The 13,600-nt window shown below is 47.7% G+C and overlaps 1 protein-coding gene across 2 annotated transcripts in view; it reads right to left on the reverse strand.

The window, feature by feature from the left end:
• Nucleotides 1–236: 236 nt before the first annotated feature.
• The window catches only part of rac3b (Rac family small GTPase 3b), a 31,157-nt gene continuing 17,793 nt past the window's right edge, over nucleotides 237–13,600 (reverse strand). Inside the window, exons 4-6 of one of the 2 annotated variants that reach the window (XM_075457969.1) lie at nucleotides 6,245–6,307; nucleotides 5,495–5,654; nucleotides 237–2,817 (exon numbers count right to left, since the gene is read on the reverse strand). In XM_075457969.1, the coding sequence (XP_075314084.1) occupies nucleotides 2,687–2,817; nucleotides 5,495–5,654; nucleotides 6,245–6,307 (354 nt within the window). In that variant the 3' untranslated portion in view covers nucleotides 237–2,686. The remainder of the gene's footprint in view (nucleotides 2,818–5,494; nucleotides 5,655–6,244; nucleotides 6,308–13,600) is intronic. The other variant, XM_075457970.1, reaches the window with a different exon arrangement.

The raw sequence follows: 13,600 nt of genomic DNA on the forward strand, positions 1-13,600 counted from the left end.
GAGTTTACAATGTGGAACTTGAACTTTTACTGATTTCTTATGTTTTATTAACCTTGATATTGCTTTAGGCCATACACTAATTCTGAGCCCACTATAATTTTTGTTTCTTCAAAGCTTGGAGACAACATTATGGAAGATATTACTGGAAAAACTCACAGATTGTATTGATGTGTATTTTCTAAAAACACGAGTAAGGCAGAAAGCAGCAGAGGAGGGAATCATGACAGAAAACAGGGTACCTTACATATGTATATGTGTTTAGTATACAAAAAATTTAATTTTTCACCACACAGACAAGTAAAGTAATAAAATGACAAAACCGGAGCAAGTATACGAGTCATCTTACATTACATACATACATGGCCAATGCATTTCGTCATACAACCTCTCCTAAGAATTACAGTGGGTCAAATGATCAGATAACTTCCATGCAATAATAGTAGTTTTTTTTTTTTTGTTGTGTTTCCCAGCTACTTTTCAACACCTTAGCGAGGCAGGATCACAAGACATAATTCAACCACATAGCTGTGCCAACCAAGGACAGCATGAGTGTTACCACACAAGAGAGATCGTCACACTGTAGGTCTGCAACTATACAGAAATGTCATCAATTTGCAATCTGCATTATTTGCCACAGTGACAAACTCCACAGAGATTAGCCCCTTTATTTTACACTGTTAGCAACTATAATCCCCTCAGTGTGAATTGTTTTAATTTTAACTATTAAATATTCAGGTACATTTAGATATTTATAACCTATTTATTTTCTGAGGATTATTCTTTAAATCACAATGAGATGTCACTAATCCATTTTTTCTTTCTTAATGTCCATATATTGTGGAAAACTCCTGTGTATTACTACAATATGAAATAGTACCAAAAACTGGACACTAAAAAACCTGTATTAAAACAATACTGTCTTTTATCGCCACGCCAAACCGCCTCACTGCTACTGACATGTGCCTTTTCACACACAAACACCAGCTTTTATATACACGCCTGTGACACACACACATCCTCATACAGAGGAGCAGATATTACATCTAAACAGCAGGATAAATTAAGACAGAACATTTTAAGACCCATGCAATCTTCTCCCCCTCCAGAGGCAGAACTCGGGCAGCAACGTTGTACAGCCCCAGTGTTTGGCATGCTTGTCTTGTCCACAATTAAATGAAGTTGCCCATAGACACTTGACTAAGATCAGGTGCTTGCTGCAAGTAAGACCACAAGTTTATTCAAGAGACAGATTTGTTTTCTTTATAAAAGGATAGCACAGACTTAAAAGTACTAAAAGTAAAAATATAATGCACAAGGTGAGCTTGAAATGTATTATTAAACCTTGTAAATGGCAGTTTTCAGCCACATATAGCATTTATTAAGCAAGCTCTTCTGGTGGACAAGCTGGGGCTGAAGATCTTTTTATCACAGTACAACTAAGAAGTCAAAACTGAGTCTTCCCATTGAAAATATTTGTAGAATTGGGGATAAGTAACCCATCAGTAGAGTTAGAAGTCTACTGCTCCTCCCTCATATAATCCTCATGGGAAAAGAATCACCAGTCTTTATCAGTCCTGCAGGTATGAACAATACTGTTGTAACTCTTAACTGTAAGAAATACAAACAGACAGACAACCATTCTAGTTAGTCATGGCTAGTGTTACTCGTAAGGTTGAGCACAAAAGCTGATGCTTGGTTTGATGTAACCCCTGCTGTTGTAACTTTCTCCAGTGTTTATATGGAACAACAAATGCAGACCCCAGATTTGCTGTGTTATCATACACGTTAAATACAGTGGTTTGGCAATATGCAACAAAACTTCAATTTCAAAAAAGTCTTCCAACCAGAAACTTTTAGGGTACTCTCTTTAACAAAATCCCCCAAAGATAAGGCAATAAAGCCATGTTAAATTAATTTGTGGATGTCAAATGAATTTACTAATGGGACTAATCTATTTAGCCCTCAAGGTTTACCAAGTTAGTTTGCATTTGAAGTGTTTAAATGCCAATCATAATCAAAGAAAAAGCATCAACTTGCTACCTCTGAGTGAACCTAAAAAATACTAGTAGATCATCTGACTCTGAAATTATGACTTGACCAAACAGCCTAATGATTACCTCATTGAGCAAATGCTATTACAACTAAGAAATTATGGCTATAGCTACAATACTTTAAAAGCAGGCAGTAGTTTTCTGATCTTAGATTAGAAGCTGAGGGTAACTTCAAAAATCTGAAGGCATATTAGCAGTTTTTATCAAGTCACCATTGCATTAATTCAAGCAAGCATGGCTAAAAAAAGAAGAGATGTTGCAGTACAAAGACCAATTCTAGAAACCTTTGCAACAATTTTGGCAACATGATCTGATTCTATGAGTACAAAGTAGTTGGACAGTCAGTGCAAATCATAATCAATCAACCAACAACCACTAGCTAACCATTAAGTGAACTTGCCACACTGAGTTCACGGAGAACCTATGACCATATTTAGCAATGGTAATAAAAATATTGAAAAAAAATCTGATTAAACATTGGTGGAGGTACCAATATAGTTTTGAAAAAACATCAATACAAAGAAAGCAATCTCAGAATTGCACACTTTCTCTCATTAGTTTTCCCTCTCAGCCTCTCAGAGAAGAAGTGGTTGTTGTTGTTCATGGTGATGTAGTGTTAGAACAGTGTTTCCTCTTCAGAACATGGTGCATCTCTTCCCCCTCTTCTTCACAGGTGGAGGGCAGAGCACGGCTCGGATGGCCTCATCAAATACCGTCTTCAGGCCTCGCTGGGTCAACGCCGAGCACTCCAGGTACTTCACAGCCCCTGAGAACAGGAGGTAGTGTTTTTAGTTTGGTGTTGTCCTGAAACATTCAACATAATTAAAGTATATTTGTTTCTGGGCTGCACAGTGGTGTGGTGGCTAACACTGTTACACTGCAGGAAGAGGGTTCCTGGTTTGAATCCCGGCTGGAGCCTTTCTGTGTGGAGTTCACTTTGGGTTCCTCCCACCATCCAAAAACAAGCATGTTAGGTAAACTGGTGATTCTATATTGACCCTCAGAGTAAGAGTAAGCGTGGATGGTTGTTTGTTTCATTTGTCTCTCTGTGTCCCTGTGATGTACTGCTGACCATTCCATCTTCATCAGTCCTACCACATTATTTAGTCTTTTCTGCACTTCTGGCAGAGTTTTCTTCACCATCAACTTGAAGGGGGTTTTGCTAGTTTCATTAGAATTCCATGCTCTGCATGTCTCATGTTTCCCTTTGCATTGAAATTTATGAAGAAATTGTAATGGGGGACTGCACGGTAGTGTGGCGGTTAGCATCATTGCCTCACAGCAAGGTTCAAATCCCAGCTGAGGCCTTTCTGTGTGGAGTTGGCATGTTCTCCCCATGTATGTGTAGGTTCGCTCTGGGTGCTCCGGCTTCCTCCCACCACTGAAAAATATGCATGTCAGGTTAATTGATAACTGTAACTCTGGTTGTTTGTCTCGTGTTGCCCTGTGATGGACTGCTGACCTGTCCAGGGTGTACCCCACCCCTTGCAGAACGGCAGCTGGGATAGGCTCCAGGCCCCCTGTGACCCTGAATTGGATTAAGCAGTTATAGAAAATGGATGGTTGATAAATTTAGCTTATTTTGTGTCAGTGTTGTTGCCGGCTACGTCACAGGCACAGCTGCAGATATTATATATATTAATCCAAAATAATGCCACTCATGCACTGACGCATATGTGCACACGCGTGCACTTTTCCTTTAGCAAGCATCCAACATTCACCTCATTAGTCTGAGCATGTCCACGCTAAGGTTTATTTCATGGAATGTGCATGGAGCTGGGTCCATGAGAAGAGATTAAAAATCTCCAATAGATTGAAGGATCTACAAGCAGACATTGTTTTTTATCAAAGACTGCAGCTGACCACAGCACAGTTTCCTCATGTGTACTCAGCCTGTTCCAACTCCAGATATATACATGCTTTTAAACATGTATAGGACTTTGTGCTACATTTTAATGTATGAAAAGTGCTTTATAAATAAAGTTTGATTTGATTTGTTTGCTAATATATATACGGCTCATGTTGATGACCCTTGATTTTTTCCACTTCCCTCTCTGATCACTCAGATAACACACTCATCATAGGACGGGACTTTAACATGGTAGCTGACTCAGGAGCGGACAGGCTCAGTACTACAGGAAGTCAGCAGAATACTGGGGCTGAGGTTGCCGAGGTGGTCAAAAAACTCCCGGGGCCCGGGAGTGGATGAGGTCCGTCCCGAGTTCCTCAAGGCTCTGGATGTTGTGGGGCTTGGTTGACACGCCTCTGCAGCATCGCGTGGACATCGGGGGCAGTGCCTCTGGACTGGCAGATCGGGGTGGTGGTCCCCCTCTTTAAAAAAAGGGGACCAGAGGGTGTGTTCCAACTATAGGGGGATCACACTCCTCAGCCTCCCTGGTAAGGTCTTTTCGGGGGTACTGGAGAGGAGGATCCGCCGGATAGTCGAATCTTGGATTCAGGAGGTGCAGTGTGGTTTTCGTCCTGGCCGTGGAACAGTGGACCAGCTCTATACCCTCCGCAGGATCCTGGAGGGAGCATGGGAGTTCGCCCAACCGGTCTACATGTGTTTTCTGGACTTGGAGAAGGCGTTCGACCGTGTCCCTCAGGGAGTCCTGTGGGGGGTGCTGCAGGAGTATGGAGTCTCCTTGATAGGGGCTGTTTTGGTCTCTGTATGAGTCGGACATGTTTCCTGTGAGGGTTGGACTCCGTCAGGGCTGCCCTATGTCACCTATTCTGTTCATAATTTTTATGGGCAAACATTTCATGCTTTGTTTTGTCTGTTCATGGCCAACCTTGTCTCTTGACATATTTGGTGGCCTTTACTGGTGTTTTTTGTCACCCTTAACAGCCTAACAACACATGTACAGCTGTGAATTTGCAGAGCTCTGTTGGAATTTTGTTTTTATGACAGTGGTGTTACATCCCACAACTGTAAGGAGAGCCAAAAAGCAAAAAAAATGGCCAAATCTCTACAGATGCTTTAAATGACAAAGCTTCAGAGGTGTATTTTGGAAAAGGCCAGACTTTTCCTCCAGCTTCCAGTCTTTAAGCTAAGCCTTACTATACATGTACTGATCTCATGCAACATACCTTTGCCATCTAAACCAAAAATAATCAATTAGTCTCTTTACATCAATGGTCACTGACACTATAGGAATTGTAGTAAATAACGCAAAAAGCACAATACTTGCATTTTTCTCTATTTGCTTGGGCCTGTTTATTATTCAAGCTAATGTTCACATTTCTGGCAAACTTTCTTAAAATGTCTGCAATAATAGTTGGTTTCTGATTCCAGCAGATTCTGTTAAGTGATTTGTGAGACCTCACTTCTTTGTCACTTATTGCAAAACTATAAAACCACACTACTAATTATTTTTAGTAAAATAAATGATGTCAAATGCTATTACAGAAAACAGTTTCCATACAGGTGTACGCAGTCTCACCGATCTCTCTTGCCATAGCCAGACCCTGGGGATAGGTGATGGGGGAGAGCTTCTTGTCCCGCAGCCTCTCTATGGTGTCCTTGTCATCTCGTAGATCCAGCTTGGTTCCCACAAGAATGATGGGTGTGTTTGGGCAGTGGTGTCTCACCTCAGGGTACCACTAAGGCACCACAAGCATGCACACAAGTGCGCATGTGGATATACAAAGAACAAAGTCAGTGGGAGAGGAGAAATAGAACAGTTAGTTGGATGCAAAGGCAGAGCATTGTAGGCCAATCCATCAAGACATTGAACATACATGTTTTGAATAGATTAGTCTCAGTGGAAGTACAGTTTTTTTACGCACAAAGCACTAAGACAAAGAAATCTCCAGTCATAATTTGTCACATCATATAATGAGAATCCCCTTCAGACCAGAAAAATACAGACTTTGCAGAGGGAGGCATGACCTTCTGGAAAATGTGATTTCATATGAAAGCATCTCATGTTGCTCAGCAGACCAAACCACAGCTGGCCCTCACACTCCCTCTGCAGAGCGTCTGCACACCTCCAGGCCTCGGTTTACAATGTCTTTCTGTACCCCACCCTCTGAGGGAGTCAGTTCGAATCCAGACCATTCTAAGCCGAGGACTGAGCAGTTGTGGCAGCTGTGTCATAAGCCAGGTGAAGCTATAGATGTGCTTCCTTGTGGTCAGACTCGGCATGGATGGGGACAAAGGGAGGTGATGGGTGGTCAGTCAGTGTACTGACCTTAGCTCGGACGTTCTCAAAGGAGGCCGGACTGACCAGGGAGAAGCATATCAAGAACACATCCTGGGAGACAATCAGAGAGATAGTTGAGACTGAGATCTGTGTGTGTGAGGGGGGGGGGGGGGGGGGGGGGGGGGTATTTGTGTGACAACTAAAATTCTTCCTTTCTATTGATGGAATTATTGGAAGCCAGAGAGTGTACCTTTTGTATTTTAAATGAAAACTTTTTACATCACAGCAACAGGAATTCAAGTTCACATATTGCTGTCTAAAGCCCAATTCGCACGGGATAAGTATTACCTATGGACCCCCCGTAATTCGGAATAATTGCGGAGAATGTCTGAGTTCTTAGTCCTGTGCGAATGCGCCATGTCCGTGATTTGTGGGGTAATAATTCCGCCGCGAATTACCTACTGTATTTCGGCGAAACACAGACGTCCTGTGGTAATGTAAGTCCCGTCTGAACGCACACCTGTGTGTTGAACCTATGTCTACAACCAGGTACAACGGGGCAAAACAGGAAGTTACGACAATTACGGAATATCCGCTCATATCTGTGATTTCAGTAAATTACAGACTTTTGCTTGTCCCGTCCGAATGCGCCACAAAAAATTACAGAGGTGCGGGGGTAGTTGCGAATTACCAGTGATCCATAGGTAATACTTATCCCGTGCGAATTGGGCTTAAGCCTGTCAATCGTACGGGAGTCTTTTTTATTTTACAGTATGTCTTATTTTTTCATGTAATGTCTGCGTTCACATTAGTAGTGATGTGGTCGACATCACCCAGCAAGGTAGTTGGAAGGGAAAAGTTGCCAGCAGTGTACACTGGAGCAGTTAGGAGGACGGCAGAGGAGGAGGAGGAGGAGGAGGAGGAGAAGAAGAAGAAGAAGAAGAAGAAGAAGAAGAAGAAGAAGAAGAAGAAGAAGAAGAAGAAGAAGAAGAAGAAGAAGAAGAAGAAGAAGAAGAAGAAGAAGAAGAAGAAGAAGAAGAAGAAGAAGAAGAAGAAGAAGAAGAAGAAGAAGAAGGCGGCTTTCAGAGCTCGCAACAAGGAGGAGGTGCGAACGATCCAGAGGGAGCTGAGAGTGAAGATTAGAAGGATAAGTACAGGAGGAAGAACAACATGAGAGAGGTCTGGAGTGGAATGAGGACCATCACTGGCTTCAGACCATCCAGCAACAGAGGAGTGGAAGGCAGTGTGGACATGGCCAACCAGATGAATCTGTTTTTCAACAGACTCTGTGAACCTAGCTCACCTGCAGCCAGCACCCACCCCTCACTCTCTCCCTCCCCCGTCCCACAGCCCCTCATCTTCCTGTGATGGCCCCCCTCACACCTCCTCCCCCGGCTCCCAGGCTGACTGCACTCTCCGGCATAACACCTCCACCCCTCCCCCTCCTGTCACCTCTCCACTGACCTTCCCCCCTGATCATGTCAGGAGACAGCTGAGCAGACTCCACTCAGGCAAGTCTCCAGGCCCGGATGGTGTGAGCCCCCGGGTGCTCAAAGCCTGTGCCCCCCAGCTATGTGGAGTACTCCACAACATCTTCAGCCTGAGCCTGAGTCTTCACAGGGGCCCCATGATGTGGAAAACGTTGTGCATCGTTCCTGTGCCGAAGACGCCGCGCCCCAGTGGCCATAAGGACTACAGACCCGTGGCATTGACGTCACACATCATGAAGACCCTGGAGAGACTCATCCTGGAACAGCTCCGGCCCATGGTCAGACCACTTCTGGACCCCCTCCAGTTCGCATACCAGCCCCGACTAGGAGTTGAGGACGCCATCATCCACCTGCTCAACCGTGTCTACGCTCACCTGGACAAGCCGGCGAGCACTGTGAGAGTCACGTTCGTTGATTTCTCCGGTGCATTCAACACCATCAGGCCGGCTCTGCTGGGTGAGAAACTGACGGCGATGCAGGTGGATGCCCCCATTGTGTCCTGGACTGTGGATTACCTGACTGGCAGACCACAGTACGTGCGCCTGCAGCACTGCGGGTCAGACAAGGTGATCTGCAGCACCGGGGCCCCGCAGGGGACCGTCCTCTCTCCCTTCCTCTTCACCCTGTACACCACAGACTTCAGCTACTGCACAGAAAGCTGCCACCTTCAGAAGCTTTCTGACGACTCTGCAGTAGTTGGATGCATCAGCAATGGTGATGAGACGGAGTACAGGGGTGTGGTGGACAACTTTGTCACTTGGTGTGAGCAGAACCATCTGCAGCTCAACGTGGCAAAGACCAAGGAACTGGTGGTGGACTTGAGAAGGAGTAAGGCCCCAGTGACCCCTGTCTCCATCTGTGGGGTCAACGTGGACATGGTGGAGGACTATAAATACCTAGGGGTGCACTTGGACCATAAACTGGACTGGACTAAAAACACAAACGCCCTCTACAGGAAGGGCCAGAGCCGTCTCTATTTTCTGAGGCGGCTGAGGTCCTTCAACATCTGTTGGACAATGCTGCGGATGTTCTATGAGTCTGTGGTGGCCAGTGCCATCCTCTACGCTGTTGCATGCTGGGGCAGCAGACTGAAGGTGAAGGACGCCAACAGACTGAGGAAACTCATCCGCAAAGCCAGCCACGTTGTCGGAGAGGAGCTGGACTCTCTGACAGCAGTGTCAGACGGAAGGATGCTGTCCAGGATCAAATCCATGCTGGACAATCCTGCACATCCTCTTCACGATGTGTTGGTCAGCCACAGAAGCACCTTCAGCCAGAGACTTATTGCCCCACGCTGCACCACAGAAGCACCTTCAGCCAGAGACTTATTGCCCCACGCTGCACCACAGAGCGCCACAGGAAGTCATTCCTGCCTGTGGCCATCAAACTGTAGAATTCCAGTGTCTGACAGTTATACATCTCACTATTTATTATTTATTTATTTCATTACTTCACCATGTGCAATAACCCGGTCATGTGCAATAATAAGAATAATTAGGTACTGAGCAGCATTGTAAATACTGTTTATTGTTTATTGTATTTTTGTATATACGGAGATTTTCCTTATCTTATTCTTATTCATCCTGACTTAATCTTTTTTTTTTCTTCACTGCAAAAAAGGAATTTCCCACAAGGGATTAATAAAGTAATTCTGATGAAACAAACTTCTAGAAAAATAAAAAAATATCAAAGAAACGAAAGTTACGTATGTAACTACGGTTCTATGAATCCCGGATGACCGCCAGAGGCGGTGCTGAAAGCACTGAATGTCCCTTTGTGCATGCGCCGTTCGAGTAGTAATACCAACAGAGTCACACCTGTGACATGTCGGGTGATCAATCAGAGGCTATATAGCCTGATGTCATCCGACACTCTGCTCCTACAGAATCTTCTCACGGAATGCAAGGATTCTGAGTGACAGAGAAGCTCTGGCGGTCATCCGGGATTCATAGAACCGTAGTTACATACGTAACTTTCGTTCTATTTCATCCCTGCTGACCGCCAGAGGCGGTGCTGAAAGCACTGAATGACTAATACCAGCGGCGTCACGAGGAATCCAGAGCAAATACCTCATTGAGAAGGCTCAGAGGACCCTCGCCGCCGAACCTGATCCAGAGGATGAGGGGAGGCCACATTAACCCCGTAAAATCGGGTGAACGTGCTCGGGGAAGCCCATGATGCCACCGCACATATTGCTTCCATCAGACCCCTCTCAAGGCTGCCCAGGAAGCGGAGACACTCCTGGTAGAGTGCGCCTTCACGCCAACGAGTGGGGAGCAGCGTCCCGCAGCGTAGGCGTGGCAGATGACGCCCACGATCCAATGGGAGAGGCGTTGCTTGGAAGGAGGACAACCCAACCCAGGGCCTCCGTAACACAAGAACAGTTGATCTGAGCGTTGTATAGCAGCAGTGGCTGCAATGTATGCCTCCAGTGCCCTCACTGGGCACAACGACTGAGACCCATCGGCCGTTCCCTCTGACACAGGCTGAAATCGTGCCAATCTCAATGGCCGGTTGCAATGAGAACGAGATAACACTTTAGGCAGGAGTGCAGTGTTTGGCCACAAGATAACACCAGAGCCATCAGTACCCCATCTGAAACAGGAGGGGCTGACAGAAAGAGCATGTAGCTCGCTGACTCTCTTAGAGAAGACAGCAGCCGACAAAAAGGCAGTCTGACATGAGAGCCACCTGAGGTCTGCCTGTGCCAAAGGCTCGAATGGAGAGTGGTACAGAGCTTTAAGAACCAAGGGCAGATCCAAAACTGGTGCCCGCGGAACCATCGGCGGGTGCAACCTACGCACACCACGCAAGAAAAGAGAAACTGGAATAGGGCTCCCCATGGTACAGCCCTCAAAGCCAGCATGAGTAGATGATGTCGCCGCTACCTACACCTTAAGTGTTGAAGGAGAGCGGCCCCTATCAAGAAGAGACTGGAGAAACTCTAGGATAGTGGGCACTGCACAGGTGAGTGGATCACCATTGCGGGCAGAACACCACTGGGAAAACAGCCGCCACCTGTGTAGGCCAATCAGAGACAGGGGTGGAAAAGCATACAGGAGGACCCTTGGCCAGGGATGAGCCAATGCACCTGAAGCCCCCTTAAGGGAATACCATCGAGGACATCGAGTCGATTCCTCTGTGGCGAAGAGGTCCCAGATCCTGAGCACTAAGTCGCTGTGAAGGGACCACTCTTCCCGGAGCAGTCGCCTGGCGGGAAAGAGAGTCTGCGACGTGCTTGTGCCGCCCTGGTAAGAACACTGCCTGCAGGGTGGACAGGCGAGGAGAGGCCCATTCCAGGAGATCTCTGGACACTTCCAGAAGCCGCGCTGACCTGGTGCCACCTCGATGGTTGAGGTGGTAGACCGCAGAGGCGTTGTCTGACCGAATCAGAACATAATTCCCCTTCAGGTGGGCAAAAGGTGTCCGAGAGCCAGATGCACAGCACGCAGCTCCAGTACATTTATGTGTTAGGGCGCAGTGACAGCAGACCTAAGGGCACAACCTGAGCGACCGGCGCCAGTTGCCCAGTAGCCGCAGGGAGGCGACGTACGGAAACTGCCGGCCCAGCCTGAATCGACTGACCCACCGGAGTATATCGTTCACCCTTGAGCAGATGGGTAAGCCCTCATGGAAGGTGAATCCGGAGACACCCCAAGAAAATTGGTTGTCTGAGATGGGGTCAGGCAGCTCGTCTCCAAGGTGGCCTGGAGGCCCAACTGGGACACATGACCAAGCAGATGACTCGTATTACGAGAAGGTGCAGAAGCCAATCGTCGAGGTATGGAAGAGCCTTCATTCCGCAGAGGGGAAAGGTCTGCTTTTACACTCCGAGTGAACACCCTCGGGGAGAGAGAGAGAGGCCAAACGGGGCATCGGAGAAAAACGGCGATGCTCTGCCGCAAGAGGTACTCGTCCGTCAGGTCTGTTGAGGGAAACCATTTGTCCCTCGTAACAGTTTGAAGAACCTCTGCCGTCGTGAGCCTGTGAAAAGGCAGCACCTTTAGATATCGATTCAGTCCCCCTAGGACCCAAAATAGTAGCCTCTGGGTTGCTGCAGAGGATCAATTGTCTCTATTGCATCCTTGGCCAGGAGGGCAGAAAGCTCCTGGTCCAGTGCTTGAGCTTACACCGGGTCGGTGATTATGGTCACCCTGACCCGGCGTGACGTGCGAGGCCGCCGTTGGGATTGTAGCCGGTAACCCGAGGTAAGGGTGGGAACCACCCATGGATCCCCAGCATGAGCAGCCCAATACTGAGCTGCTGATTGGAAAAAAATTCGACGATTGGCCTGGTGGCTCATCGTCCGTCCCCATGGCCCTTGATGGGGCGGCGGCCATAGTTTGTGGCACATCACGATGCAGAGCCTCATCTGGTGACACCATAGTGTGGCCACCTCAGGTACAACCGCAGGCATAAGATCCAAGCCTGTCTTAACCGACTCATGTAAAGCCGCCGACACGCGACCATCTGTGGAGGGGCGTGAAAGGCTCTAGTTCCGCCAACAAGCGCGTAACTCAGAGACAGAAGGGGCCCGTCTGCGCCTGAAAAAGGCACTTCCAGGAGCGGACTCTTCCACCTGCGGGACGTCCAACTGCAGCTGCCTCAATGCCATATGCATGACGTCCCGCATAGAGCTGCCACTAAACCCACCAGCTGCACTATGAGACGAAGAGAGTGAGTCAGTCTCTCACGACTGCGCCCCTTCCTCACTCTTAAAGTGAGGGGCAGAGGCAGCCAAAGACGACACGTCCACCTCCGAAGCCAACTCTGGCATGGGTGGAGAAGAGGATCCAACCAGCGAAGGATCCAGCTGGCGTGCCTGAAGAAGGGATTTCACTTCTGTCAGTTCTGCAGACAAACGCTCAACTCTCGTGGAAAGGCCCTGATCAGACTTGGCTCGACTCTTCTTAGGAGGAGCCACAGAGGCTGTGGCCTCATTCCGGCGCTTCGAGCGCCTAGGGAGGGTCACCTTCCCAGAAGGTGGAAGGTCATTGCCAACCTCGGGGCGCAATCGGGCCAGCCGAGTCACCCACACAGCACGGGGCATGTAACCACAGTTCATGCAGGAATTCTCTGATAGGGTCCCCACCAGGTGATCACGTCAAGGCAGGCAGGGCACAGATCGTGGCCATCATCTGCCTGAAGCACGGTCCCACAATCCACACAACAGTGGGAGCCATCCATGTTCGAAACTGACCCGAGTCCAACCGCAGGCCGAAAGAACGGGGGAGCTGACACCGGCAGCCACGTCCAGAACACCGGACGACAATCCAAACTCCAAGACTGGGAGAGGGGGCGAAAACGCAGCCGTCACCAATCAGGGCAGTCAAAACCGAATAGGCGGCTAGCTAAAACTGGGAGAGGGGGCGAAAACGTTGCCTTCACCAGTTAAAGCAACCAAAACTGAGTAAGCGGCTGGCTAGAACGGGGAGAGGGGGCGAAAACGCAGCCGTCACCAATTAAAGCTCAGCGCAAAATAGTGAGATATTAGCTAAAATCAGGAGAGGGGGCGAAAACGCAGCCGTCACCAATTAAAGCTGCAGTCTGCAACTCTTTTTCAAGCATAATGCCTGGAACTGTCCGGGGATTCTGAAAGTAGTACATTAAATACCCCAATACAAAAAAAAAAAAGAGTTCTCTAGGTCCCCTATATGTCCCACTAGGTCCCTCCAAAGCCAGCAGGTTTGTTTACAAAATTGTAGACCGGACCGGTAAAAGGTAACCAATCAGGTTACGAGCTGGGCTCTGCTGCCTGTCAATCACCGATTGTGCACGCGCGATACAAGGTAGGCTCGTCCCCACGCTTATTTATCTAGACTATTGAACTTCATTACGGGGTAGTCTACTTACTGTGTCTTCCATGATCGCAAATGACAGGTGAGTTGATGAATGAGGAGTCGTGTACGCGCAT

The sequence above is a fragment of the Odontesthes bonariensis genome, chromosome 23 (assembly GCF_027942865.1).
Source record: "Odontesthes bonariensis isolate fOdoBon6 chromosome 23, fOdoBon6.hap1, whole genome shotgun sequence".
In the NCBI taxonomy this organism is placed as follows: domain Eukaryota; kingdom Metazoa; phylum Chordata; class Actinopteri; order Atheriniformes; family Atherinopsidae; genus Odontesthes; species Odontesthes bonariensis.